Genomic DNA, 27660 nt, shown 5'->3' with positions numbered 1-27660 from the left:
CATGCTTGAAATTTGTCCTGGTTTTCTATCTATCACTCCGCAAACTCTAGTTGTGGGCTCATGTTGCATTGGTGTTGACTTGGTTGTATCACCCACCGCTGTTTAAAAAGATTGGTGAACGAAATGGATTTTTATAGAGATATATTTGCCATTTTCTTCTGGCCTGGTTCCTATTACTCCAGATCCACTAACATGGTTGAATCCTGACTGCTTGAGGATGGGCAACAAATGTTGGCATTGTCATTGACTCTGGCCCATGAATAATGGCCCACTGCACCTGAAGTTAGATATGCTAGGCAAAATCTTCAAATTTGGAAGTGCAGTTCAATTTTCAATCTTTTAGTACTCACAGCTGCCCCTAGGGTGGGGTAGTGGCAGTAGTTAACACTGCTACCTTACAGCACCAGGCACCCAGGTTTGATTCCTGGCTTGGTCATCCATGTGGAGTTTGTACATCCACCATTTCTGCATGGATTTCCTGCATGTGCTCGGGTTCCCTCCACCATCCAAAAGATATGTTGGTTGGATGCATTGACCCAAACAGGCATTGGAGTGTGGTGACTAGGGGAATTTCACTAACTTCATTGCAATGTTAATGTGGGCCTTTAATATATAAACTTAACTTTCAGATGGTAGGAATCTAAAATTGCATGTGCTACCATTTTTAACAGCAATGTAATAACTTTCCTTCTGGGGGAAAAGGCCATAACAAACAGCCTGGATGTCTAGACAGCAAAGCAGTGCTATTGTTGCATTTGTTACTGAAGCTTCAGGGACAGTTCAGATTGATTTCTTTTTTTATTTAAGGTATATTTATTGGTCAGACTGGGGTGAACCTGCAGTGATTGAAAAAGCAGGAATGAATGGTGTTGGCCGCAAGCTCCTAGTTACCAGAGATATTGAATGGCCAAATGCCATTGCACTTGGTGAGTAGAGCTGTATAAAAGTAGACTGATTTTTGTTTTTGGTCTTTGACAAGCATGGCTCATTTGGTTCAATTATCCCATAGATCTTATGAAAAATCGTCTTTATTGGGTTGACTCTAAGCTGCACACGCTGTCAAGTGTGGATGTGACTGGACAGAATAGAAGAACTGTGCTTTCCTCACACGAATACCTTGCTCATCCTTTTGGCATATCAATATTTGAGGTAAGGTTTCATTATAAAAAGTGTAGTGAATTGTTAAATAGTTTTTTTAATCAAATGAAATAGTTTTGGAAGATTTTTGGATTTTAAGAAGCTTCAGAGCTTGTATTGGTTACATCTTGTTACCTGTTCCTCATATCCATATGGATGGTCAAATAAGGTGGTTTATGCAGCATAAGGGTGTCATCAGGTGTACAATCTAACCCCTGTTCAGGATTCTATGAAGTAGTCAAAAGTGCTGAACAGTACAGAAGAGGGCCAATTGAGCCTGCACTAATAATCCCATCCAGGCTCAATCCCCATAACCCACATTGCCCTTCTAATCACCCTAACACTAAAGGGCAATTTAGCATGGCCAATCCACCTAACCTGCACACCTTTTAGAATTGCCTTTTACCTTTATTCATTGTACTATGTTTATTGCACCAAATTCATGTATGTTAGCTGTAGCATGGAGCACTGTAATACCGTGGGGTAAACAGTTATAGAAAAGCGAAATGGTGTGCTGCAAGTGCACTGCTGGAAATAGCAATCTGGCAGAATATTTGAAGGGGGATCTGCAAAGTTATGGCCTGCAGAAATTTTAAACTTTTTAGGTGAGGAGGGCACATTTTTGATTTCTGTATCATGTTCATTGAATGTAGTTGTGATTTGGTAAGGCCAACAGGTTGCCCATTGATATCCTTGAGGTCAGTTGTATTGCTGTGGGTTATAAGGTAAGCTTATCAAATAAGGATGGCTGGTTTGCTTCCCTAAAAGAATAGTAAAACCCACTTGTTGCAACAGTTGTTGCCAAACATGTCATTTCCAGCATTTTATGTTGAATTGTTCTGCTTTCAATAATGGAAGAATCTATGTTATGGACAAATGTTCTACATGACTTGGATTGGCTGGATGAACATCTATAAAATGAAATCGAAACTCCATTGCTGACACAAATTTGTAGTTGCCCATTCAGCAATTGTATCAAACCCAGTTGCAGTACAAAGCATGTGAAGCTGTTTCCACCCACTGGAGAGTGGATTTGTGGTGAATATTGACTTGCCTTTATGACCTTTGGAAGTGGTCTCATTTCAGGATCATGTCTTCTGGACTGACTGGAAGAATAACCAGATCTATCAAGCTAATAAATACACAGGAGGGGATCTGATGATTTTACTCTCTCGTCTTAAGGAAGCTCGGGACATCGTTGTTTCTCATGAGCTTGTACAGCCATCAGGTAGGAGTTCTTATCAATTAGCAAAGCCTTGTTTCTAAACACATTTTCCCATTGGCCATTCACCTGATTCTATAAATCAATCACTTTGCATCTAAATAAAACTAGCTGTTTTTAATTCCATGTTTCTTATCAGAATTGGACTTCTGAATTTATGAATTGTCAGTTCATGCTTTCAAATGCTGTAAGAACATTTGTATTTCAGAACAATTTGGATGCTCACCATGCCTGGTAGTGCATCTGAAATAGCTGTTTTTAAAATACAAATGGAGTTCACTTGCATAATTTTAGGTTCTCCTGTCCCACTTCAACTATTGACCATGCAATTTGATCCTTCAAGATCTGCTTGGATTGTGGTTTCCTTCTGAAACTTACCTAGGTTAAACAAACATTTAAGGGTATAATTGTAATATTTGGCAGAATTCTCTGGTCTTGTCCAGCAGGACCTGTTGGGAGTGAGAATAGAGAACTTGGGCTTTGCAGCCCAAAACTCCATTTGGCCTTCTGGGTTATTTGATATTAATCAGTTGTTTACCCATGCTAAATTGCTACTCTCAAACATATCCAATGTTGTAAATGAGTTGAATTTTATGGTCAATTTTGTAATATACAAATGATCAGAGTTGAAACTTGGCCCATTCAGCATGTGGCTATTTCTGTCGGTTTAAGTTTCTTTGCAATTTTAGTCACCAGTATTTGCAGATTTCAGCAACACTTGTTCATGTGGAAATTTTTTAATGCTTTGAGATAATTGCAGTTGTACTGGAGCAGAATTTTAATATTCAAATTGTTTCCAAGAACCATTCAAGTCTTGTAATACTAAAGCCAAATGTACTCATCAAAAGATACATTGGGTTGGTTATAATTGGATGCGCAAAATTTAATGAAGGTAGCTTGGTTTAAACTATGCATTGGTTCTTGATGTGCTTTTGTTAGATGTGAGAGTGGGTTTTGCCGTCTATTGCTTGTAGTAATCGCACTATTCATTTTCCTGTTCAGAGCAATCTTGCTGGGTTTGGGCTGCTGGCTGCAAGGTGAGATCTGGCCTGCTTTGAACTATGATGCATGAGAAGAATACTGGCCTCTTGACAGACTTTTTTTGGTACATCTGTTTCCAGGCAAAGACTGGTGCAATGAGAATCTGAAGAATGGAGGATGTAAATATATGTGCCTTCCAGCTCCCCAGATCAACAGTTACTCTCCAAAATACACCTGTGTATGTCCATCTGGAATGGAGTTGCAAAAGGATGGACAACACTGTAAAGCAGGTAAGCACTGCAGATGCTGGAAATAAGTACAGAAGTGCTGGGGTCAGTTAGCATTGGGAGAGTTGCCTTTCTGATCAACTTGCAACATTAGTGCTCTCCTCCCACTACAGCCCCAGCCTCAACACATGCAAATACATGTGTTGTGCAATGTTTGTTTCATTTCCACAGATTATATTTTTAATATCAGCAGTAATCTACTTATGGAGTTGGTTTTTGGAATCTGGATTTTTGCTCCATGGGGGGGGGGAATGCATGTTAACAAAATGACAGACAATTGTAGTTGCCTTCACTCTGCTGTGCTGTTTTGCAACTATTGATCATCGACTAGGATACTAGGAAAACAAAAACTGGTGAATAAGAAGGTTTTCCTTGACCAGGCCGGAGTAGTAGGTGTAATATACTTGGATTCTCAAAAGGCCTTCTCTAAAATTCTGCATAATAGACATGTGCGGACCTTGTCAAAGAGCAGATAGCAAGCTGGCTATAAATGGTAATGACTGGCAGGAAAGTGTTACCAAGAAATTGGTGCTGGACCATTACTGATTATTTATAGACTGACTAATTTTCAATTTGTAGATCCATCATTTGGGGATGGGATGAGGAAGACTGACAAAACACAAGAATGGACGTAAACAAGTAGCTTCAATTTGGCAACAGTATATTTTGTAGGAGTTAAAGCCATGTGCTCATACACTGAGCAAAGTGGGGTACACGTGGTACAAAGCACAACTTGATTTCCAGATGAGTAAGCAGAGAATTTGTGTAGATATTACATTGTGCATAATTCTGGTCTCAATAAAAGCACTAAATTCCAAGTATGGTAGAACCACAGTTAATTCCTATCTGGAAGGACTGAACAGTTTGGCAATCAGTTATACCTATCTAGAAGAGAACAATGACTTGGAGGCAATGCTTTTTCCACATAAATCCAAAACTAGATCATGAATAAGATGCTAAAATGGGAATTTGAGGGAAGCTAAACTGAGAATGAAATAGCTTGGAGGAATTTTTAAGGGAAGCAAGTAGATGGGAAGACACTTTGTGGAGCATAAACACACTTGAGCTGAAATAACCTGTCTTTGTGCTGTAAATACCACGACGGTCTTAGCTTTCCTCATGATTTCCCCCTGCAAATTCCCAACCATTGGCTGTCTGGTTCTGGCATTAACCTTATTTGGTTCTGATTTGTCCTTTTTACAGGCGTTGGCTTCTTTCCTGACTGCACTGCACTGTCACCTGCAGCCCATTACTAGTCCACTGGTGACACCATGTGGGCATTGGATTTCTTTCCACATGTCTTGATACTTTATCTCTCCCCTTGTCACTCATTCCACCTGAGGCTTCATTAAATCTGTCTCAAATTCGGTTGCACCTTGAGCTTCTGATCTCATTTTCCCTTCTCCCACCTGAGGACACATCCTTGTTACATAAGCCCAGCTAATTATGTGGAGACTAGAAAGCAGCAGGAAACTTCCTGTTTTGAGCTTGGGTGTTTGGGTTTGTTCATAAGATTCACTTAATTTTATATAAAAAAAAGCAAGCAATGTTAGTGTTGCAACATTGTAAGCCATTACTTTAGGCATGTCTGTCATTGTTTAGATGAGGAATTAATCTAATTGGAACTAGTAAGATTTGTTTAAAACAAATGCAATATTTTTAAGGCATGTTCAGTTTTGTATAAATCAGTACACTGATTCTTATTTTGGCATCTATATTCTAGTAGAAAATCTTGTATTCTATTCACATGTTGCAAATCTGGATTTTTAAGAATTGGATACTATATATTTCAACCACAACTTTGAGCATATCAAAAGTTGTTTAAATGCAAGATTAGTCAAAAACAGGAACCCCTTGTATAGTTGATTTTTGAATACTAGATTTGAGTTTTGCTTCACCCACTTGCATCCTCCTTTTATAGCAGCAGGATGAGCTGGAGAGGATCACTGGACCAAACATGATCTGAAAGCCAGGGATATGTTGGCTTCAAACAATTTGACTGTTCATTGCCTAGTCTTTAAAAGGAATTGGGGGATACTTGTTAATACAAAAAACAAGCTCTATTAGATCAGTAGCTGACCTATCAAATAATACCAATGAAGAATTGAATGCTGTTTAATTTTATGCCATCTTCTACAACTTAGTGCACTGCAACCTTTTAAGACTTGTTGAATAAACTGGACTAAGGGTAAAGTTCATGATAAACAGCAGATTTTATTTCTGTTGAACGTTTCTGTATGCAACATGTTCTGTGGATGAGAACTGTCTCATTACTCATAAGCTGCTGTCCACTGTTAATTTCTGTGCACACTTCTGACTGTCTTTCACTAGTAAAAACTACATGTGGAGTGATGGAGTACAAGTGCAATGATGGACAATGTATACCAAAGAGATGGCAATGTGATGGCCAAGCTGACTGCCATGATGGTTCAGATGAGAGTGAAGAAGTTTGCTGTAAGTGCTTGTCCTTGGATCAGTTTCTTGCCTACCATAAGAACCAAATGGTAGGTTGGCTATTTTGTATCTGCATATTTAATACTTTGGCATCTACATGGATTGTGAGCTCCATTTCCATGTGCTTTCTGAACATCATTCCTTGGTGTCTTCCCTCTCTTTCTATCTCCCTACCTCTTGACATCAATCATGCTTGCCTTAGCCCCTTGTGCTTCCTCCCTGTTCCTTTATCTGCAACCAATTAACAGCCATATCTTTTAGTCAGCTGGCTAAATGTATTTCAATTCCTTTTTAAGACCCAATCAACCAAGATTATGATTACTGATCTAAAATTGTCTCTGGCTCATTAGTATCTTGCGTTATGTTCTCTATAATGCTAGTATCTAACAAACTTTGCTGCACCTATAACTGAAACCACAATCTGGCTTTCACAACTAGTGGAAAAAATGTAATTTTGCGGACAATGTTTGTTCCCTCCATAACTGGAGGGACAATTGTGTGCTTGGAGGCAGGGGCACAGTATAGTGTTTGAATACATGTGCACATAAGGAGCCTTCATTATATCTAATGAAATTTAGAGAATGTGAACAAAATTTTAGGAGTAGAAAGGAAGGTGAGGTCTGGCATCAGCCCAGATGTTTCCTAAACCTGGCTTGGTCATTTTCCTCCTGCAGAAACTGGTGAGGGCAAAGGACTAAAGTACTTAACTGGGGTTTGAGAGGAATAAATGGGAAGAAATAGTACTTTAAAAGATGGAACCAGCACTGACTTTAAGAACACATATTTGGTGTAAATTTCCTATAATTGGTTATTGTTGAATCAACCCCATCCTATAGGCAAAGAAAGCTGACCACTTTAACAGAAACTTTTGCTTATTTCAGACCTGAGAAGCTGTCCCATTGAAGAAATTAAATGTGGCTCTGGATCTCATCAGTGTATTCCAGCTTCTTGGAAGTGCAATAGAATACAAGACTGCGATAATGGTGGTGATGAAGAAAACTGTAGTAAGTGTTTTTTGTCAGGAAATTGATTTTTCTGGCCCAAGGCAAGATCTCTCACTTGGTCTGCCTGGCCCTTGCTATGTTCCCTTCAACATTTCCCCCTCAATTCTTGATTCCCTGACTTGAAGCAAGATGTATTTGAACAATTTTTTTGGGTGTCCAAATGACTTCTCACCTTCCTCCTAACTTTACACTAAATGGGCTGATGCTATGATGGCCACAGGCGCACAAAATCATCAGTGCTCTATTGGGCAAGCCTTTGTTCATTCAATCGGAAATGTGCGGCAGGGGGTTAAACCTATTGCTGCAACCCAAACTGCTATTGTCAACTCTTTTTTCCCCCCCCCCCCCCCCCCCCGCCCCCCCCAGTATTGACTGCAAGCCATGGGTGTGGCTTATCCTTCCATTTTTTAATAATGAAACACTGATCTTGATTGGGATTGATACATTCGCAACTAGGACTGAACGCCAAACAGGCAACTCTAAGAAAAAGCAGTCGTGCCTCTTTTGGGGAAACTTGAATCCTATGATAGCAGGGAAGACTAGGCCTCAACAGAACATGTTACTACTTCTGCATTAATAACATTGAGATGGAGGAAAAAAAAGTAACTTTGCAGGCACGCAAGGCCCTGACATCGTGTGGTTCTTGTAGTCTGACCTGCCCAGATGCCCCTGACTCAAATGAGCTAGTAAACTTAATGAAAAACACTGTCTGGAAGCCTGATGCTGCTTTTAACAGTAGGGAGAACCATTGAGAATTGTGGCACCAAATTTCTGGCCAGTTATGAAAATTAGCAGAACATAAATTTGGACTGCCTCTAAACAATGAGACAGATTGGCATGCAGCACAAATTAAGAAGCTATTGGCAGAGCCCAAACTGGATTTTTTTAAAAAGCCATTGAAATTGACACTCCTGCTGCCAAACACACAAGGGGCTTGAGCTGCTACAGGGAAGTAAATACAGATGAAGGGGCTCTTGTATCAGGAAGCAATGTTCTTTAGTCAGGGGTGAGGGGCTTAATTTAATCAGTCCTTGAGTGTTTATGCAAGCAATTGGGTTAGCAGGTCACTTGCAACATCAAAGCTCTAACACCATGCAGCAGAGGCCCCAAGAGTATGGAGGAATATATTCCAGAGGGCTACAGATGGCAGGCAGCGTGTTATTGCAAGCATTGCCAAGGTGAAACTTTAGGATTATGTAAAAATGCTTGCTGTTCAGTGAAGCAGCCAAGCCCATACCTAACTGCCATGTGGGTATACCCACATCCAGAACTGGGCATTACAACTGAATCTCATTTCACAAGGGTTGCCCCCCATAGCAAAAGAACTAGTGATGAATGATCACCCCTTGAAAATGAAGGTGAACATGGGGACTGTGGCCTCCATTATCAGAAGACATCTGAGTACCTTGTAACTGGCATCCAACTTCTGAGCTTAAAAGACATGAGGCCAGAATAGCCACCTACATGAGGCAACTTAATAAATAAAGGCACCACAGTCACCCTGATGACTTCCAGCCAACAATCTTCTCACCTCCCCACTTCCCAAGCCTTATGGGAAAGATGAGATCTTCAAGCTAGGATTGGGGGGCTGTCAGCAGATACCCGGGAGTTTTCCAAGAAGGACTGAAAAATAAAAGGGGCCAAGATCCATGTCAACCCTGATGCTAGATCAGGGCAAGACCAGTCCCAAACTACACTACACTAGGAATGACTTGACTGTTCAGACATAAGGCCTGTGCAGTTTGCAGAATGGGCTATCCATAGTTCCATACCTGTTCCTGAGCTGGACACATTGGTCTGCCTGTAGGGGATTCAAACTTGAGTATCCTCTGCCCTGAATCAAAGACCTGTTAGACATGAGCTGCACCCATATTCAGCTTGAATTGGACAAGTCATCCTGGAAGTGTGACTCAACATGCACAAAAGGACACTTGCTTGCACTTGAGTGTCTCATCCATGTGCACTATATTCAAGTTATACAGAATATATCCCCAAGGGCTACTCAGTGGTGTACTTGGATGATATCCTGGTGTTTTGGGATGAGAGCACCTGGCAAACTCCATTTTTGCAAGATGTCCTCCCCAAGCCACAGTAAGCTGAAAGAGGGGGGAAAAATGCATCTTTCAAGTGACTGAACTACCAGGAGATGGCAATTGCTTACACCCAGTAGACGATCAGGTGAAGGCCAGCATGGATGCACTGACTCCAAAGAACAAATCAAAGTCCTTCCTGGGATTAGTAATTAGTACACAAAATTTATCCCTAACTTGGCTTCCATGCTGGTCCCCTTGTCCAACTGTGAAAATATCAAATGTGGTCCTTGGATTGCTTTCATCTGTTTTCATTTAACTTTTTGGCCCACTTTAACACAACACTGCATGTGACGTTTCTCCATATGGGGGCAGTGCTATCTCACTGCAGGAAAGACTGGCTGGAAAAGCCCATTGCATATACATCCAGGACTCTTTCCGATGCAGAACTGAGGTATTCTCAGATCAAGTTTGGTTGTATTTGGTGTGGAAAAAGCTCCATCAATAAGCCTGGCAGACATTTCATGGTTATGGACAACAAATCTTTATTGGGACTTTAAGATTGTCTGTCTGCCTGGATACCACGTTGGGTCTTGTTACTTGCAGCCTATGAATACCTTCCAGAGCAGTGGTTCCCAACTGGTGTGCTGTGAAGACAACCCTTGCCCCCCCTCCAAATGTGCCACAAGTTTCCAAATTCATTAAGTGAAACTAACCTTTTTCAGTTCCATGGTTGGCATCAAGACTTGAGCCTCCAGTGCATGTTCTGACTGGGAAGGAGCTGTATGTGTGGTTATGATTTTTTTGGTCAAGCCTGTGAACATGGAGCTGAAACAGGTTCATATACCTGCACAAAAGGCAAAAATCCTGGGAGAAGCAAAAACAGACTTTCCTTAAAGTGAAAGGATAGGAAGCTTAAGGTTTCCAGTAAGATTAAAATAGATGTACCTCTCTTTTTAAGAGGTGAATTACTGTTCTAGAGTACTGCCTTGGAATGCAGATAGCCCACGCTGATGTATCTCCATTTGCCCATAAGCCTGACTCCTTTTACCAGGATTAGAGGTTGTGATGAAATTGTTTGGAAACAGTGTCCACAAGGCAAATTTAAGGTTCAATCTTGTCTAAGTCTACATGGTGGGTTCAGAGGACAACCCTCAGAATTCTATCTGAATAAGAAAAATTAGGTGCTGATGGGATCATTCTCCACAGGTCCTGAATAGTTGTCTCTTGTTCAGGGCAGCATCTGATACTGAGAACTACACAATAGCCTCCATGGAGTATGAAAGATGAAAAATGCTGGTTAGCAACATGTCTGGTGGCTTGACCTCAGCTCAGACTTGAAATGGTGTGCCTTATGCCAAGAGAATCAAAACATCCATCCCTCAGGCTTTCCATATTCATGGAGTGGCCTGGCAGGCATGGGTAACTGCATATGGACTTACGGATTACATGTTTTCAATTTTCTTGATAACTGGGTTGAAGTTGCTCTTCCCCTTTTTCCATGCAATGGAGATAAAGAATGCAGACTAGCCACTGTTTCCAGCCTGATGGTGTTTCTCTGTTTTATTATATCCTGACATTTTGTAAATGGTTAACATATTTATTTGGCAATTTATTAAACTGGGTTTTGGCATTGGGATTTTAATTTGAATTTCATAATGGTTCTGCAATTCTGAAAGCATGAACTTTTTTCTAAAATGCCTTTTTATTCACTGTCTTTTTCAGGTCATGTTACTTGTAGTCCAGCTGAGTTCCTTTGTGCCAGTGGCAGATGCATTTCCAAAAAATTTGTCTGCAATGGTGATGACGACTGTGGCGATGGAAGCGATGAAGAAAGCTGTGCTCCACTCTCCTGTGGCCCACATGAGTTTCAGTGCAGTAATTCTTCAGAGTGTATATCTTCACACTGGGTGTGTGACAACAATGTTGATTGTGCTGATCAGTCTGATGAAGCTCCTGACAGATGTGGACGGACATCAGCTCCATTCGTCACCTGCTCTCCCGGTGATCTTCAGTGTGGTTCAGGTGAATGTATCCACCACAAATGGTTCTGTGATGGAGATAGTGACTGCAAAGATGGAAGTGATGAAGCCAGCTGTCGTAAGTGATTTGTCAATAATATGACCATTTATTCATCCTTTTGAGTGAAGGACAATATAAATCAACTTTGGTTGCTACTGGCACTTTCCAATTCTGTCAAATGTCCACAGGTGCAGTAAAGTTAACTTGACTACAGCAATGTACTTGCTGTGAAGTTGCTTCACAACCTAATTCCCAAATGGGCATTGCAGATGTAGCAAGATTTTCTCCACGTTGCTGTAGTAATCTGAGGAATGGAGACTGCCAGCATTTTGCAGCTACTTTCACTCCAACTTTAAAAGACAAAGAACTAAGAACAATTGGGACTCTGGGAACTCTGGATAAGTTTAGGAAAGTGGTTCCTGGGGCTAAAAGTTTTTTTCCCTTTTTTTAATACCTGCTGTCTGTCCTTTTACAGCAAAGGAGCTATTGAACTGCTGATTTTGTAATTTGGGAATCCAGTTAAGTCTATTTAAACTTGCTATATGGTACTAAGTTGTCTGTCTGTCTATCTATCTGGCAAGTGTGTAGCCTTTAGGACCCAAAGAGATTGATCAAATCTTAGTAATACACCTCGTCAACTTCGGCTGAGTCAGAATCGGCTGCTCTGTACGACTGAATCAGGACAGAGAAAATCACAAAGCTTCCAAACTGATACCTGCTCCGATATGAGGGAATGAAGGTTTATGTACCTAAAATGCAGAACTGAGCAAATTGATCATGGAAATGCAATACAAATGTGTAGTTGTCTACAGTTGCTTTTTTGTCTATATTTACTTTGTTCCATGCCCCAAAGGTGTCCTCTTAAATACCTAGTTTAAATAATCAAGTTCACCAAAAGTGGGACATGGAATGTAGCTAGCAAGAGGTAACAAATTGATAAAACTTTTATATCCTTACTTTTCCTCACCTGCTGCTAAAGTTGACATAAGTGCAAATAAGTTGTCTGGTCATGAAACATCTTGGTCAAAAATGATAAGGTTGCAGAAAGTCTCTAGTCCAGTCTCAGTTGCCATGAATTATGGAGTTTGTCTTGGGATTTGATTCTCATCCAATACTACATGCTTGATCACTCTGAATAGGAAGGATTGAGAGCTCATGGTGAAGTAGAGGTGAGAATTATCATTGCTTGCATGGAAAAAATGCTACAATCCAAAGATGTGCAGGCCAGGTGGATTGGCCATGTTAATTGCCCCTTTAGTGTTGGGGGACTGGGTAGGATAAATGTATGGAGATGGGGCCTGGGTGGGATTGTGATTGGTGTGGACTCAATGAGCTAAATGGCCTTCTGCATTGTAACATACTGGTACTGAAAGGCAACTAAGGGCATAAAGGATAGATGCTTTGGGACGCTAGAGAAATCATAAAGGATTTTCAGGCTGCAGCTAGAGCTAAATAGATAAAAGGCAAGATGGTTTTGTTGAACAATTCTGCCACCAAAACAGCATTTTCATAGTTAAAACTCACCTTTTTGATTTTGATTACTGTCAAATACAGCATTTGAAAGTAGATGCACTCAAATTGCACTGACCAGTGCTCTTAACTCACCTGCCATCTATCCTGCAAAAAGCTCTTTATGCATAGCTAACTGTTCATTAGTCAGACTGAACAAATCCTAGCCCAATGTTAATCTTCCACCATTGCAAAAATTGGGGCATTCTGCAGAGTAGAAACTTGATTAGAGCCTTGGCTGGTTTCTGTGCTTTAGCACTGTCCGCATCTTGCACTTCAACTTTAATGTTGTAATGCACAATTTTGTTTTAGCACCTCAAACGTGTAGGCCAGATCATTTTACGTGCCGCGATGGCAGCTGTATCCCTGAACGTGGCCAGTGTGATGGAGTTAGTGATTGCCCGGATGGTAGTGATGAAATCGACTGTAAGAAGGGTGAGTGCACAAATTTATTAGCTCAGTGTCTTTTGAATATCATGAACTCAAAGCTCACCACTTGTGTTTAATTTTGACAGTTGCTGAATGTGCAGGACCCATGGACTTCAAGTGCCAAAGTGGTGAATGTATAAATATATCTCAAGTCTGTAATTCTCAAAAGGATTGCAAGGACTGGAGTGATGAACTCCTGGGAAAATGTAGTAAGTGTTTTGGGATTAAAAGTAAAGTTGATCTGAATTTTTAGTTCCTTAGTCCCACTTCACAAACCTGTTTTGACTACAATTGTATGACTTATGGCTTAAATATTTTCTTGGTGATCTTAAATGTGAATTTGGCATGTCAAATTGGTGTAATACATCAGTTCATAAATTGATTTGGCATTATCCCAGCACCTTGCTGATACCTGTTGGCTCTGTTACATTGCAGTTGAGCAACTAATTTGAAAGTAATATACATGCTCGATGAAATTTAGCTTGTTCTGTTGCTAAACATGGCAAGTGCTGACTAGTAAGCCTTTTGAAATGTGTTTTGTGCCCTCACCACTACCATCAATGAGTTTTAGGCTGTTGCTGCTTTTCAGGGTCTGCTCTCTTGTCCTGGCCCTCAGCAGGCCATCCAAAATTGGGATTATCATCTTCACATGCTACTGCAGACTTTGCATGATTCCCTTAAAGCATATCCTACTTTCTCTTCTTTCACTCCTGCCAGGATTTCAGAAGGTCAATTCCCTCCAGGGTATATTGTTTACTTCAGTGTTGTTGTTCGCAAATTTTTCAGAACATAGTAATTTTCTAATTTTGGTCCCAAAGTTAGTGGTAAAGTTGGGCATTAATAATTAAACTCCATTCAATGGTAGATCTGATTTAAAATTCTACTTCATCTAGTTCTGAGAATTGAGTTGTTATATATATGCTGGCAATACTCATGGGTTGGGGGAGGGAGGTCTGATGGCATCAGTTGATAGAGAATTAAAATTTTCTGTCAATGTTTCCAAACCTCAGGCAACATTTTCTGATTTCCAGCATCTCTGTAGCATTTTTGCTTTGGTAAATATCCATGTGTATATTGAGAATTGAAATCTCAATGTAAAAATGATTGCAATTGTTAGTAATTAACTGACATTTGAGGAAAAAGTCAATCATAAATGAACTTTTTTTGCACTAAATCAGTAATGCAGATAACTCTGGGCTGGAAGGGGTGGCAGTGATTGGCACTAAGCCTGACAGCACCAGGGACCCAGGTTCAATTCCAATCGCTGTTTCTGAAGTTTGCATGTTAGTGTCTGCATGGGTTTCCTCCAGGTGCTCTGGTTTCCTCCTACAGTCCAAAGATGTGCAGTTAGATTAATTAGCCATGCTAAATTTGAATAGTATTGGGGCTAGCAGGGTAAATGTGGGGTTACAGGATTGAGCCTGAGTGGGATTGCTATCAGTGGAGGTTTGATGTGCAGGTGATGGCCATTCAGCCCAGAGGATTCTGAAGTGCACCTTGAGTAGGATACTCACTCATTTGTTTCTTTTTGCAGATGTGAATGAATGCTTGGTGAATAATGGAGGTTGTTCTCACATCTGTCAGGACCTTGTCATTGGCTATGAATGTGACTGCCCTGCTGGTTTTAAACTGGTTGATGAGACTTGTGAAGGCAAGTTGAACCATTTGAATTTTGTAGATCAGGAAAAAAAATGTCCTTTTTATGAATCTAAAGATGTTGTCTTTTTTAGACCTTGATGAATGTCAAAATCCTGGAACCTGCAGCCAAATTTGTATCAATTTAGAAGGAAGCTATAAGTGTGAATGCCATGAAGGATATCATATGGATCTAACTAATTTGGTCTGCAAGGCACTAGGTAAGCTTACATTTTAAGAGTAATTGGATATATAAGATTTTTGAAATAGTCCTTGGCGGATGTCACCTACTTTAGGGTAGTTTGAGAAGTTAAGGTATGGGCCACTAACAGACCAAAGTCAGCAGTAGCTTAAAATTCTATCCTTCTAGACATGGGTGTTATGTTGGCAGATTTTGCTCAGGCCAATTGCTGTCCATGGTTTAATCAAAATCTGCATACTCGAGAGAAAACTGATCCTTACTTTCTACATTTTAAGTTGCTTCTAGCCTTTTGCATGCGTAAAACCAGTCTTTTACATCTTCAGAAGTTTCACAGTTCTCTTGAATGCTATTCTGCCTTCAAGCCAACAATTTTTTTGTTTTTCAGTGCCTCTGATCAAAACTCAGTTCATTGGTTTAGGCTATATTTACAGAGAAAGCAAGTCAAACATGTTTAAAGGATCCTCCCAGCTGATCCCAGGACTGCAAAATTGGAATTTCTGCTCCATCGCTGCCTCAGAACTCATGACCCCCAAATGCTTGACCTGCAAGCCCCTTGGGGGTCATGAGCCATAGTTTGGGACCCCTATGTTAAAACTGCAACTCTAACCTATTCTGCCTATTTCAAACTGAATGGTAAATCAAATACTCAAGAATATATCAGATCTGAGTTTTATTCTTAAAGTGGGTGTGATTTAGCAGGCCAGCATTTGCTCATCCCTGAGTCAACCATGTTGCTGGGGATCTGGAGTGTCTCAAGCGAGACAGATTTCCTTCCCTAAAAGGATATTAATGAACCACGAGTTTTTTAAACAACAATCAACAACGATTTCATGGTTATTGTTAGACTTATTTCCACATTATTATTGGATTCCAATTTCACCATCTACCTTGGTGGAATTTGAACCCAGGTCCCTAGAATACTGTCTTGAATCAGGGTTGCATTCTGTTTCTGATCACCCAAGTCAGAAAAACTGAGACATCCCCTTGTGGGAGATATTAGAATTAGGGCCACAGTTCAATAAGAGGTCTCAAGATGAGACATTTTGAGGGTCATGAGTCTTTGGAATTCTCGAGAATGAGACAGTGCTATTGAATCTATCCATGCCATCAAAATAATCTCTTCTCTTCACCCCCCCACCCCCCACCCCAAAAGTTGGTAGCTATAGGACATAAGTGGAATGTGGAGTTGGGGCTACAATTGGATTCTCCACAATTTGTGGCGTAGGCTTGAGGGACCAAAAGCCTACAACAACATTTTGTATCCCAATTGAGCTATGCTACAGTGTAAAAGGATGGAGTGTATCCATTTTTAGAAGGTTTTTGTGCTGAAACTACGCATTGATTTACTGACAAAAATGAACACTAGTTTCATTGAGTTTTTCTGAACTAAATGTGCAATTGATTGTTTACAGTAGAATTGTACCTAATGCCAAGTATAAGCTACAAGAATCTTGATGCAGCATATTAGTCTTTTCTGAAGATGGTAAGAATAAATCCTGTGGGAGCTTCCTGTAATAAACTGAAACCCTGTAAATGCTATTAAGTGGATGCAGGCCAGATGAAAAAGCCTTTTGCAACCAAATTTGTGTATACTCTAATACACTGGCTGTATATTTGGTATGCTGCTGTAATTTGGGTTTATAGAAGTTGCTGTTAACGCAGTGCAAATCTTAGCACAAAGAGGTGACTTCTTGACAGCAGAGATCTTAGATATTTTTGTGGATAATTTTATTATACTCATCCCACATAGGACAAGAACCTTATTTGATGTTCGCCAATCGCCATGACATCCGTAAACTCGGACTGCATCGCGGTGAATATACTCAAGTAGCCAGGCAGCTGAGAAATGCTGTCTCGCTGGATGCTGATATTGCTGAACAGACACTCTTTTGGGCTGACTTGGGCCGACAGGCAATTTTCAGGTAAATTCAAGATTTAAGAACTGACGTTCTGCAATGCAACACCCCAAGATGCTGTGGCATTATCAAAGAGCAGGAATTTGTCCAGACTTCTATTTTGGTGTACTTCATTTGTCTAACAAGTAACTGGACTCTCTAGAGGAAACGTGACTTGAATTGCATTTACTCAGATGAGATGAGACTTGGTGTCTAAACCAGTTGACTTTCTTTCAGCATGTCCATGAATGAAGGTGAACGTTCAACTGGGGTTCCCAAAATTAAGGATCTAGAAATCCCAGTAAAAATTGCAGTGGATTGGGTCTACAAGCACATTTACTGGACTGATCGGGGCACAAAGACGATATCTGTGGCCACGTTTGATGGGACCAAAAGGAAGACTCTCTTCACTGAACTGAGGGAACCAACTTCTCTTGCCGTTGATCCAATAACTGGGTACTGAAATTTAATAATATGCAAATATGTAAGCTTGACACACCCAAGGGAAATATCAAGTATCTGTAATATTTTGGATTGAACAGTTTGTAGCCTTTTGGATTTGCACACAATTTTAGCATGGTTAGTTAGCTTAACAGATTAAAAGCTGTGAATATTCATCCTTCTACCTTACTGACTGCACTGCACTGTTTAGAATTGCAAGACATTTGATTAGAGTAGAAAGGAGAATTGTCCTACTGTTTGAGTATATCCTGACAGATTAAAGCAACTTTGGAGAAAGCTGAAGAGCAAATGAAATATGATGAAATTTAAATGAGGTGGGATTTCTCCCCAAATCTTTGTTAGCAATTATTTGGTGTGAAATTGATATTAGTTGAGAGTAAGTCACTTGACCTATATTTGTATACAGAAGTTCCCAATCGTCGTTGCAAAGGCTGATCAAGATTAATGTTCTGATCATGCTTTGACTTTTTGAAGGTTTATTTATTGGTCAGACTGTGGTGAACCAGCAGTGATTGAAAAAGCAGGAATGAATGGTGCTGACCGTCAGCAACTTGTTGCCAGAGAGATTCAGTGGCCAAATGGCCTTGCACTTGGTAAGGAAATTTATATTCAGAGTCAGAAACTGCCTTTTTCACAGAATTGTGTATAACTTGTGAACTTTTATATCCACAGATCTTGTGAAAAGCTGCTTGTATTGGGTTGATGCAAAGTTGCACACATTATCAAGTGTAGGCCTGAATGGTCAGGATAGAAGAACAGTGCTGTGGTCACTGGAATACCTCATTCATCCTTCTGCTGTCTCTGTCTTTGAGGTAATGTGTTTCACCTTCCTATGTTTGAGTGTTAAAGTCTTGGAATTCTTGGTCACTGACTCGTATTTAATACCATTTATAGTACAAAAACAGTTTTTAGACATTGGCCACATTTTAAAAGAAAATCCCCCATTACATGGCCCTAGCAGCAAAGACTGTTAAAGACACAGCCAAAATTTATTTAAAACACAGATGTAAGACAGACAAATTAACAACATATGGCCGTTGAGGTGTCAAGGGTTAGACAAGTCTGGCTCAGAGCTGCAAAACTTTGCTAAAGATCTGAGGCACTTGACTAAAATACAGAACAACTATATCTCTTCTAAGAAGCACCTTTTCATTAGCTTAAAATCAATTTCATTTTTAGTACTCCTGTGTCAGACCAGTTTTTTTTTGACAAGTATCTCAGTCAATTGCAATATGTCAGTACAATGATCTCATTAGTCCAATCAATCCAGACATCTTTTCCATTTTGGCTAAACCTACTCCCTAGTTGCTATGCAACTATAGAAGCTTTCCATTGATGATCCTTTTCCCATCAGCACATTACCAAGACAGATGTGACTTCTGGGCCCTAGAAATGCACTTTTTTTTTTCTTGTCTGGCCAATGTATGCCACTATAATGTCATAACATTTGTCCCAAAAACTTAACTTCTAATGTTTGCTTTCACTGACTAATTGATTCCCAGCTTACAACTCTAACCTTCTGACATTTACCAACATACGTACTTTGTGGCATCTGATCTCTTTTTGACTGAGACACATTTGCGTATTAATGTATTCAATACTTTAAAATCATTGATTCATTTTAATACTATTATTGCATTCACATGCAAGCAAGTGCATTAATTTTTTATAAAGAGTCATTTCTCTAAAAGAACCTCACCTAGCTGATTTGAAATTTCCTTCAGGCCACAAGCAGAACTTTGATCTCGAACTAAATTGTTGGACTGAAATTCACTTGAATCTTTTTTCATGATCAAAGCAAAGAAAAATCTAATTGTATGGTCAGGAAGTGTACTGATTGAATTTGATCTTGGGTCACTTACTAATTTTGAGTAAAAATGATTTTGTTCCAGGATAATGTCTTCTGGACAGATGTGGAAAGCGAAGCCATCTATGGGGCCAACAAGTATACAGGAGAAGACGTAGTGATTTTGGCCTCTGACCTTCATGAGCCTCAAGACATCTTTGTCTACAATGAGCTGTTGCAACCATTTGGTAAGTTTTTATAATTAAATTTAAAAGGAAATCTTTATCATCCTGCTCTGTCACCCAGTAACAACAACTTAGTACTTCTAAATGCACTAGTTTTCCTGCCCTAGTACCATGATGATGATGATCCAATTCTTTTCACTAACTGCACTCTATGATCCGAAAACAATTGGTAACCAATTTGATTTGCATTGCATTTGATCTGGAGTATTTTCTTCCCTGCCTTCTGTCTTGTCAATGCCACAGTGTTGCACTAGGGCCTGTTTCTCGCGTCTACTTCCATACCCACCTCCCCCCCCGCCCCTTCCAAAACATGTATCTAGAAACAGATGAGTTTGAAATTTTAACCTAATTTGATATCAGAAGGAAACATTGCTTGACCAGTATTCTGATGGATTTTAATAAATGACAAATAAGCTTTATGAAATTGAACTAAATTTATTGAAAGACTTCAAAACCACAAGCATAGGAGTAGCATACTTACCAATAAACCAGTAATTATAATGCTGACATAGGCTTAAAGCACATCAAGATAGATAAATCTCTGGGACCCAATGTGGTATATCCGAGGACATAGTGGGAGGCTAGGGAGGAAATTGTAGGTCCCTAGCCGAGATATTTGAATCATCAATAGTCACAAGTGAGGTGCCTGATAATTGGAGAGTGGCAAATGAGCCTTTTTTTTTTAAAAAGGGCTGCAGGGAAAAATCTGGGAACTACAGGCCAATAGCATCATATATCTGTGGTGGGCAAATTGTTGAAGGTATTTTGAGAGACAAGATCTACAGGCATTTAAAGATGCAAGGACTGATTAGGGACAGTCAGCATGGCTTTGAGTGGAAAATCATGTGTCTCAAATTTGAGTTTTTAAAGGGGTAACCAAAAAGGTAGACAAGGGCAATGCAGTTGATGTCTATATGCTATTTAGCAAAGCCTAATAAGGTACCGCATGGTAGGTTGTTGCAGAAAGTTAAGTCTTGTGGGATCCAGAGTGAGGTATCTAAATGGAAACAAAATTGGCTTGACAGAAGCCTGAGGGCAGTTGTAATGTTTTTCAAACTGATCCCTGAGGCACACTGCTGGTCACAGGCCTCCAGTGCTGGGCCCACTGTTTGTCATATTAATGATTTGGATGAGAATATAAGGAGCATGTTAGTAAGTCTGCAGATGACACCAAGATTGGTGGCAAAGTGGACAGTGAAAGTTTTTTGCAACAGGATCTTGATCAATTGGGCCAGTGGGCTGATGAATGGCACATAGTTTAATGTAGACAAATGCAAGGTGATACATTTTGGTAGATTGAACCAGGGCATGACTTAGCTAATGGTAGGGCATTGGGGAGAGTTGCCGAACAAAGATCTAGAGGTACATGTTCGTAGCTCCTTGAAAGTGAAGTCACAGGTGGACAGTGGCAAAGAAGGCATTTGGCATGCTTGGTTTCATTGGTCAGGAGTTGGAATGTCTTGAAGTTGCACAAGATATTGGTACAGCCACACTTGGAATACTGTGTGCAACTCTGGTCACCCTATTATGGAAAAGATATTAAACTGGAAAGTGCAGAAAAGATTTACTAGGATGCTACTGGGACTTGATGGATAGAGTTAAAAGGAGAGGCTTAAAATAATGAGGGGCATAGACAAGGTAGATCATTTTTATACCTTCCCAAAGATAGGGGAGTCTAAAACTAGAGGGCATAGGTTTAAGGTGAGAGGGGAGACTTACAAACAGGTCGAGAGGCGCAATTTTTTTGAGGTGGTGAGTGCCTGGAACAAGGTGGTAAGAAGCAGGTACAGTTTTAGCTTTTAAAAAGCATTCAGATAGTTACGTGGGTATAGAGGGATATGGGCCAAAAGTGGCTAACTGGATTAGCTTGGGGGCTTAAGAAGGCAGCATGGACAAGTTGGGCTGAAGGGCCTCTTTCCCTGCTGTAACACTCTGACTAATAATTACTGTCTGTCTTCTCTATATTGTTACTCCATTTAAGCTCAAAACCAACCTTTTGTTTGTTCTACGCCCTCATTGTAACTCAATCACAAAATTACTGTTCTTTCTCCAGGTCAGTCAGATTTAAAATTGGACCCTATCAGATTTAAAATATTTAAACATGCCAAATGTGATTCCATAAATTTTTGCTGTTCTGACTCCCACTTCATGTGCTGAGTAGACACATTATTTGAAGCATTTCCCAACAGTTGGGTTATGTAGCAATGAAGCTGTTTCAAGAAATTGAGGCTCATTCTTGTAAATATTCCTAATCGAGCATCAGGATGTCATACTTGCTTTATCCAGCATCCCAGACACTAGTGACTATTAAAATGATTGCATGTCACCAGATACTAGAGAAATTAACAAATATCCAAACATAGGGTTTGGTCAAGTATGATGATTCCTCTTGATGCATAAATTCTACCACGTGGGGTGGGGAGGGAAAGAGAATAACTGATTAATTTTAAGACACATGACTCTAAATTTGACCTCCATTCACTGTTCACTGCAACATCATACAACTGTCAGGCTTTCCAGTGTTGCAAATTTCAAGAACCTATTTGGGCAACCTTCTAGTGTACATTTTGCTAATCTTTTGATCTGCCCCTTTTTAAGGGGAATAAATGCGCTCTGTTCTATTTGCATGAATTAAATATCTATACTACATTTGCAGGTAAGAACTGGTGTGCCAGAAGCTTGCAGAATGGAGGCTGTGAATTCATGTGTCTTCCTGCTCCTTGGTTTAACAGTCAGTCACCTAAATACACCTGTGTGTGTCCAGCTGGAAAGGAACTGGAGTCAAATGGACATCATTGTAGACTGGGTAGGTATAAAATTTGTGCATATGTTTAACAGCTTTATAGAATCTCTACCTAATGGTGGAAGTATATGGACATCCTTTATCTAAAACTTGAGTAAGAATTAATCCCTTTTTAAAATGTGTTGTGACCTAAAGTTGGGTTAATGGGCTGCAAGTCAGCAAGTGGTGCCTGCTATTCCTAGATTTGGCCTTGTGTTTAATTACTACAAGAATTTGCATGAGCTGTTGCTGCAAGTGAAATGGATGTCTAGGATTTAAATGACCTTAACCAGTCACTCTGAACCAGGAAGTTGTGGTAGTGGATTCAATGTCAGCAGTGAAAAGCCAAAGGGCTGAGACTCCACCCTTGCAACTGGTGTCAGAGGTGATTTTACAATAATAGATTAGGCCTGCATTGAAGAGTACATGAATTCAAATGCCCATAATTATTGAAACATTTTAGCTCATGTCTAATCTGATGAAGCTATTTTTTCTTTCCAAAGCTAATGGTGCTGCAATGATATGTTTGACAGCACTGTCAGATTTTCACAAGTTATACGTCACAAGTTGTGATGTTTGCACAAGTTTGTACGATTATCCTCACTTTTGCAAGCAAATACTGATCTGGTATGATTTTAGGATTGATTTTAGGATTGAGAATGTAATATCTCTGTTCATGAGGTTCTTGGGCTTCAAGTGCACATGTACTGTTTAGATGTTGACTTTTGACTCCAGAATGATGCAGCACAGGAGGATATTTGGTCCATTCTGTTTTGGTTCCATATTTGCATTTGTTTCCATTTGGAAAGCCATTTAGATTGTTAGTATGTAGGAAGAGGGGAAACTAGTTGCAATTTAATTTTTTTAAACCTCATTCTTGAAGATGAGAGAAGTTGGATTGGGATAAATAGGGTTTTGAGACCAAGGTGATGTGTCTACTGAAGTCTGGAGCTAGGTTAATTGTCCACCATATTTATCTCAATGGGCCAAGCAGATTTCTGGTGCACTGATCACCCAGGTTGGCTCACTATTTTTGACCTGCAACAATGGGCAACCTGCAGCCCACACATGGCCCAAGATTGAGTGCAGCTCATGAGACATTTTGACAGTTGCCCACAAATGGATTGCTATGTTCTGCTGACTTATCAGCGTAGTGTTTTCTCTGTTGGCATGACTGAAATTGTATACAAGTAAAGCAAGAACAAAAAAAAGTGCATTCTGATTCAAAGTATAAATGTTCCAATTTGACATGCTAAATATTCATAATAGAACTGTGTTTAATTATATTCATGGGGTCATGTTAATTTCAATCTTGTGGCCACTGAAAATGGAGGGTAACTCATGCAGCTCACTAAATAGTCTAGGTTATCCATCATTGACCTGCAAGATTTGGATCACCTCAGCTAAAGTTTGTCCCACTTAGCTCTAAATAAAAAGTCAGTGCTTTGAAAGAGATTTGAACAATCAACATGAAGCTTGCTCATCCCTCAAACCTTGTCCCAAGGGGCATTGAGTGATGATGGTTATGCTTTTATTGAGCCGTTATATGCTTGTGGATTTAAGAGTTTAGGTTTAAAAACACTTCCACTTAACTTCTGTGTGCCAGACATTAGGTTGACCCAAATGAAAATCCATAGAAATCCCTTTCATGCATGCAAGCTAACTTGTTGGCCTTTATTTGCCCCTGAACAGAACATAATCTAAATTGAGATTTGTTACGTTTAAGAAACTGAGCTGCATTGTCACCCAAATTTGCACTTACATTTTATAATCCTTTTAAACAATTGGGCTTGACTTGAGTCATGATTTGCAATTTTATTCTTTCAGCAACTGTCACAACTGCAGCTACACTAGTATCTACTGGCCTCCATGCAACAGTTGTCTCTCCTAGAGGTAATGCAAGTGGATCTATAATGTAAATGAGCAACTTCTTTAAAGCAGCAGTATCAAGCCAGCATAGGTCAAACATTTGACTTTCAAGATCATTGCTGTATAATTGGTTATTTCCAAGATTATCAGCAATATGTAATGGTGCATTATTTTTGATCTCCATCTACTGCTTAAATTATTGGATTGGAGCTTTTGGAATGTTTTCCAGTAGAATTAAATATCATTTCCATGCAGGGAGATATACCAATGCAACACTTGTTACAGAGAACAAATCTGCAGGAGGTTCTGGGGCAGGTTGGGCTGCACTTGCTATCTGTAAGTATTTCAGTACAGAAATCAATGTTTTTAATCTGTTCTACCTTTTTAATGTTGAGCAATCAGTTAGCTGATTTGAAGGGTTATTCTAAAGTTCACTAAACATAAGTTACTTTAAGGTAATGTTTCTTTCAGAAAGTAAAACATAAGCTTATTTCATCCCTGTGCCTAATTATGGCCTTCTCTGTTTCAGTACTTTTGACAATGGCTGGTGTAGCTGTCTATGCTAAATGGCAGGACTGGAAGAGGAAGACTCGACAAAGCATGTACTTTGAGAACCCAGTGTTTGAGCGTGATTGATTGTGAAAGTCAAATAAATATCATTTTTAAAGTGTATCTTTTTATTAAATAGTGCAACATTTAAAAATGTGGCCTTTCTCAATGGTAAGGGTGGAATTTCCATGTAATGGATGTATTCAAATGACTTTGTTTTGAGCTGATCATTTGCAAGTAACACTTGTGCCAGGCAATGAACAGCTCCAACAAATTCATATTTCCCTGACATTCAATGGTATTATCACTGAATCTGCCACTAGCATCCTAAGGTCACCACTGACTAGAAACACAACTGGAGGCTGGGATGTCTGAGGTGAGTAATATGACTCCCAAAACCTGTCTACTGTCTGAAGTCAACAGCATGATGGAATAATCTCCATTTTTCCAGATGGATGAGTGCAACTCCACTATCCAGGACAAAACAGCCTGCTTTAGACCATCCATCACCTTCACCTTCACCTTCAAATATTCACTCCCTCCATTACAGGTGTGCAGAGAAAGCAGTAAACCATCTACAAGATGTGATGCAACCTCCAAGTTGTTTCAAGAGAATGCCTTTGATAACTTCAAGGGCACAATGTGTGGAAACACATTCTGTAAGTTCCCTGGCCAGCTTCCACACCAACACCTGTAGTGTTGGTGTACCTACATCAAGGGCAATTGGCAATGGATAATAAATGCTGACCTTGCTGGTGATTCTCACATCACTGCTTGTTTCACAGACCTTTTTTTGTAATTCCCTGATTACAGTTCTGTTTGTAGATCAGGTATTTTCCATTCCTGCCTCCCCACCATGAAAGCAAAGCAGAAGCTGCTGAGAGGATTCCTGTATTTTGTCTTGCAGACTTTAAATGGACAATGAGTTGAAGTTCAAAACCCAGCAGAGACACACATGAATCTATAGCACTGGGCAGACTTTGCTTCAACCAAAGAGTAATTGGCCACCTAGGCTCACCCTCTAGGAAGCAAAGCTTGATGTATCATCAGGTGAAGATGCAGACCACCACCTTTTTTATTTTGAGATATAACTATGAATTGTGTACATCTCACCTGAGTGGAAACCCTTGCAGCGTCTTGGTGTTAGCAAAGGCCATTTGCTTCACACTATTATTGTGGCCAGTTCTGGTTTTCCCAAGTTGTGGGTGGCTTATTAATGAAGCCTATATCTGGACTCTAACACTCATTGTCAGGACAGGGTTCCTATAAATAGACTGCAAAGATTTCTGCATGTTACCATTGACATCTGGAAAGCTTCCATGATTGTTTAATCATACTGCAAAACCCATCCAATGACTTGGTCCTAAGCAGATCATAAGTAATGCTATTCTGTGTCATCCTACATATTGGGTGGAGGGGGCTGCCTGGGTCCTCAAAACCAACCTTGATGCCTGGAGTAGTGTGATCTGCAGTGTGAAGTGTAAAGATGACTGGCTTGTGCACTGGTTTTTGCCCAGAGGCATAGCCTACACTAAGGATCAGGACAGTAACTTTTTGAAGTCTCAAAAGCAAATTGGATGTCAAGTGAAAGTATAACAAAACTTCTTGATTCTGAATTTAGAACTGTTCAGTACCTCCTAGTCATCCTAACTAAACATCAATTCCAGCCTTCAATGTCTTTAGTGATGCTGCATGTTGGCTATTCATCTTTCCAGCTACGCAAGCAAGCAAAGGCTGTGATAGCTTGATTCCTGCATGTCTAAGAATGGGCATCAGGAAAGGGTTGCACTGGTGAGAATATTGGGTAAGAGTCTGCTCTAAATGACAGACAATCTGTATGATGTGTAGGTGGGTAATGAGGAAAGTGATATTACATCCAGCTAAATAAAAGGAATTGGGGCTGATGTAAAGGAAGTGGTACTTTTTGATCATTGGCCTTGCTTGGGATCTTTCAGCCCATTTTTGAGCTTGTACTGATGATCTACATATCTTTGGACTTGGGGGGGGGGGGGGGAGGAAACTGGAGCACCTGGAGAAAACCCAAGCAGTCACTAGAACATGCAAACCCCACACTCACCCAAGGGCTGGAATTGAATCTGGTCCCTGGCTGAGGCAGCAGTGTGAACCACTGGGACCTGTTAGTTCTGTGTGAGTTTCCTCTTACAGGCCATGTTAAATTCTCCCTCAGTGTAACTGAATAGATGTTGGAGTGTGGTAACTAGGGGATTTTCACTAACTTCATTGCAGTGTTAATGTAAGCCTACTTGTGACACTAACTTGAATTCATGAAACTGTCTTTCAACAAAGTACAGTATTGGGTTAAAGACAGATTGACTGACTGCATCTTGTGATGTGCTACAGCTATTACCATACCATTTTAGTAACCATTGGTTTAGTGTGTTACAATCCCCTAGAAACCTTTTTTTAGCTATACACTTCTCATGTTTATAAGCAATGACAGTACCTGTACCATCTGCAACCTATCTTTCCAGCTCCAGGATTTTTTTTTTGCTTCCTACTTCCAGTTCTTGTGTCACATTTCACCACAGCTGTATTCTGATTCTTGGGCATAGTTTAACACTGTCTGAATCCTTTCTCTTGATCATGATTGTTACTATGACGATAACCCAAAGCTTCCCTTTTCAACATGCTGCTAGGGTTCTAGCAATACTGAATAACAGTGGTTTTTGCCTACTCCAACAATCTATTACCCTATTTTGTTGGAAACAGCAGAAACTCCTGAAGACTGCTAACTAGAGAGCTGTTCCAGGCAGCTTGTATTTTGGCAAATCAGAACCATATTCTACCTACACTGTAATTAGTTTTTTCTTTTTCTTAGTTCCCAGAGGGCTGAGAAGCTTTGGATTATAGAGGTGTTTCATAGCCATGCTAAATTGCCCCTTTAGTGATCCAAGATGAAAGTTAGGGAGACTAGCAGAGTAAATGAGGTTACAGGTGTGCTAGTCCAAGCAAAAAGTACTTTGCTAAATCAAAGGTATGAGCCCTCTCTCTCTCTCTCTTCTCCTCCCCCCACCCCCAATACATTGGATTTAATCTTGTCTCTATACAATTGCCTATCTATTTCCCTACCCCTTTCCTCTAACTCCTTTTTCAAAGTTAGGCTTTCAGTACTTGCTTTTCAAATCAAATTTTTCTAGCT

At 40.0% G+C, this 27660-nt stretch overlaps 1 protein-coding gene across 1 annotated transcript in view; it reads left to right on the top strand.

Moving 5' to 3' along the window:
* Nucleotides 1-27660, top strand: part of LOC145343530 (low-density lipoprotein receptor-related protein 2-like) — a 104802-nt gene that overhangs the window by 11284 nt on the left and 65858 nt on the right. The window contains 20 exon segments of the mRNA XM_080189782.1: nt 808-926; nt 1010-1149; nt 2224-2365; nt 3481-3630; nt 5959-6081; nt 6963-7085; nt 10841-11215; nt 12959-13081; nt 13162-13284; nt 14610-14726; nt 14806-14931; nt 16663-16834; nt 17045-17263; nt 17744-17862; nt 17942-18081; nt 19162-19303; nt 21957-22106; nt 23910-23975; nt 24207-24287; nt 24481-24579. Coding sequence (XP_080045908.1) covers nt 808-926; nt 1010-1149; nt 2224-2365; nt 3481-3630; nt 5959-6081; nt 6963-7085; nt 10841-11215; nt 12959-13081; nt 13162-13284; nt 14610-14726; nt 14806-14931; nt 16663-16834; nt 17045-17263; nt 17744-17862; nt 17942-18081; nt 19162-19303; nt 21957-22106; nt 23910-23975; nt 24207-24287; nt 24481-24579 — 2849 coding nt within the window.

Source organism: Carcharhinus amblyrhynchos, chromosome 5, assembly GCF_965287045.1.
Source record: "Carcharhinus amblyrhynchos chromosome 5, sCarAmb.v2.hapA, whole genome shotgun sequence".
NCBI lineage: Eukaryota > Metazoa > Chordata > Chondrichthyes > Carcharhiniformes > Carcharhinidae > Carcharhinus > Carcharhinus amblyrhynchos.
This window is presented reverse-complemented; position numbering and strand designations above follow the sequence as displayed.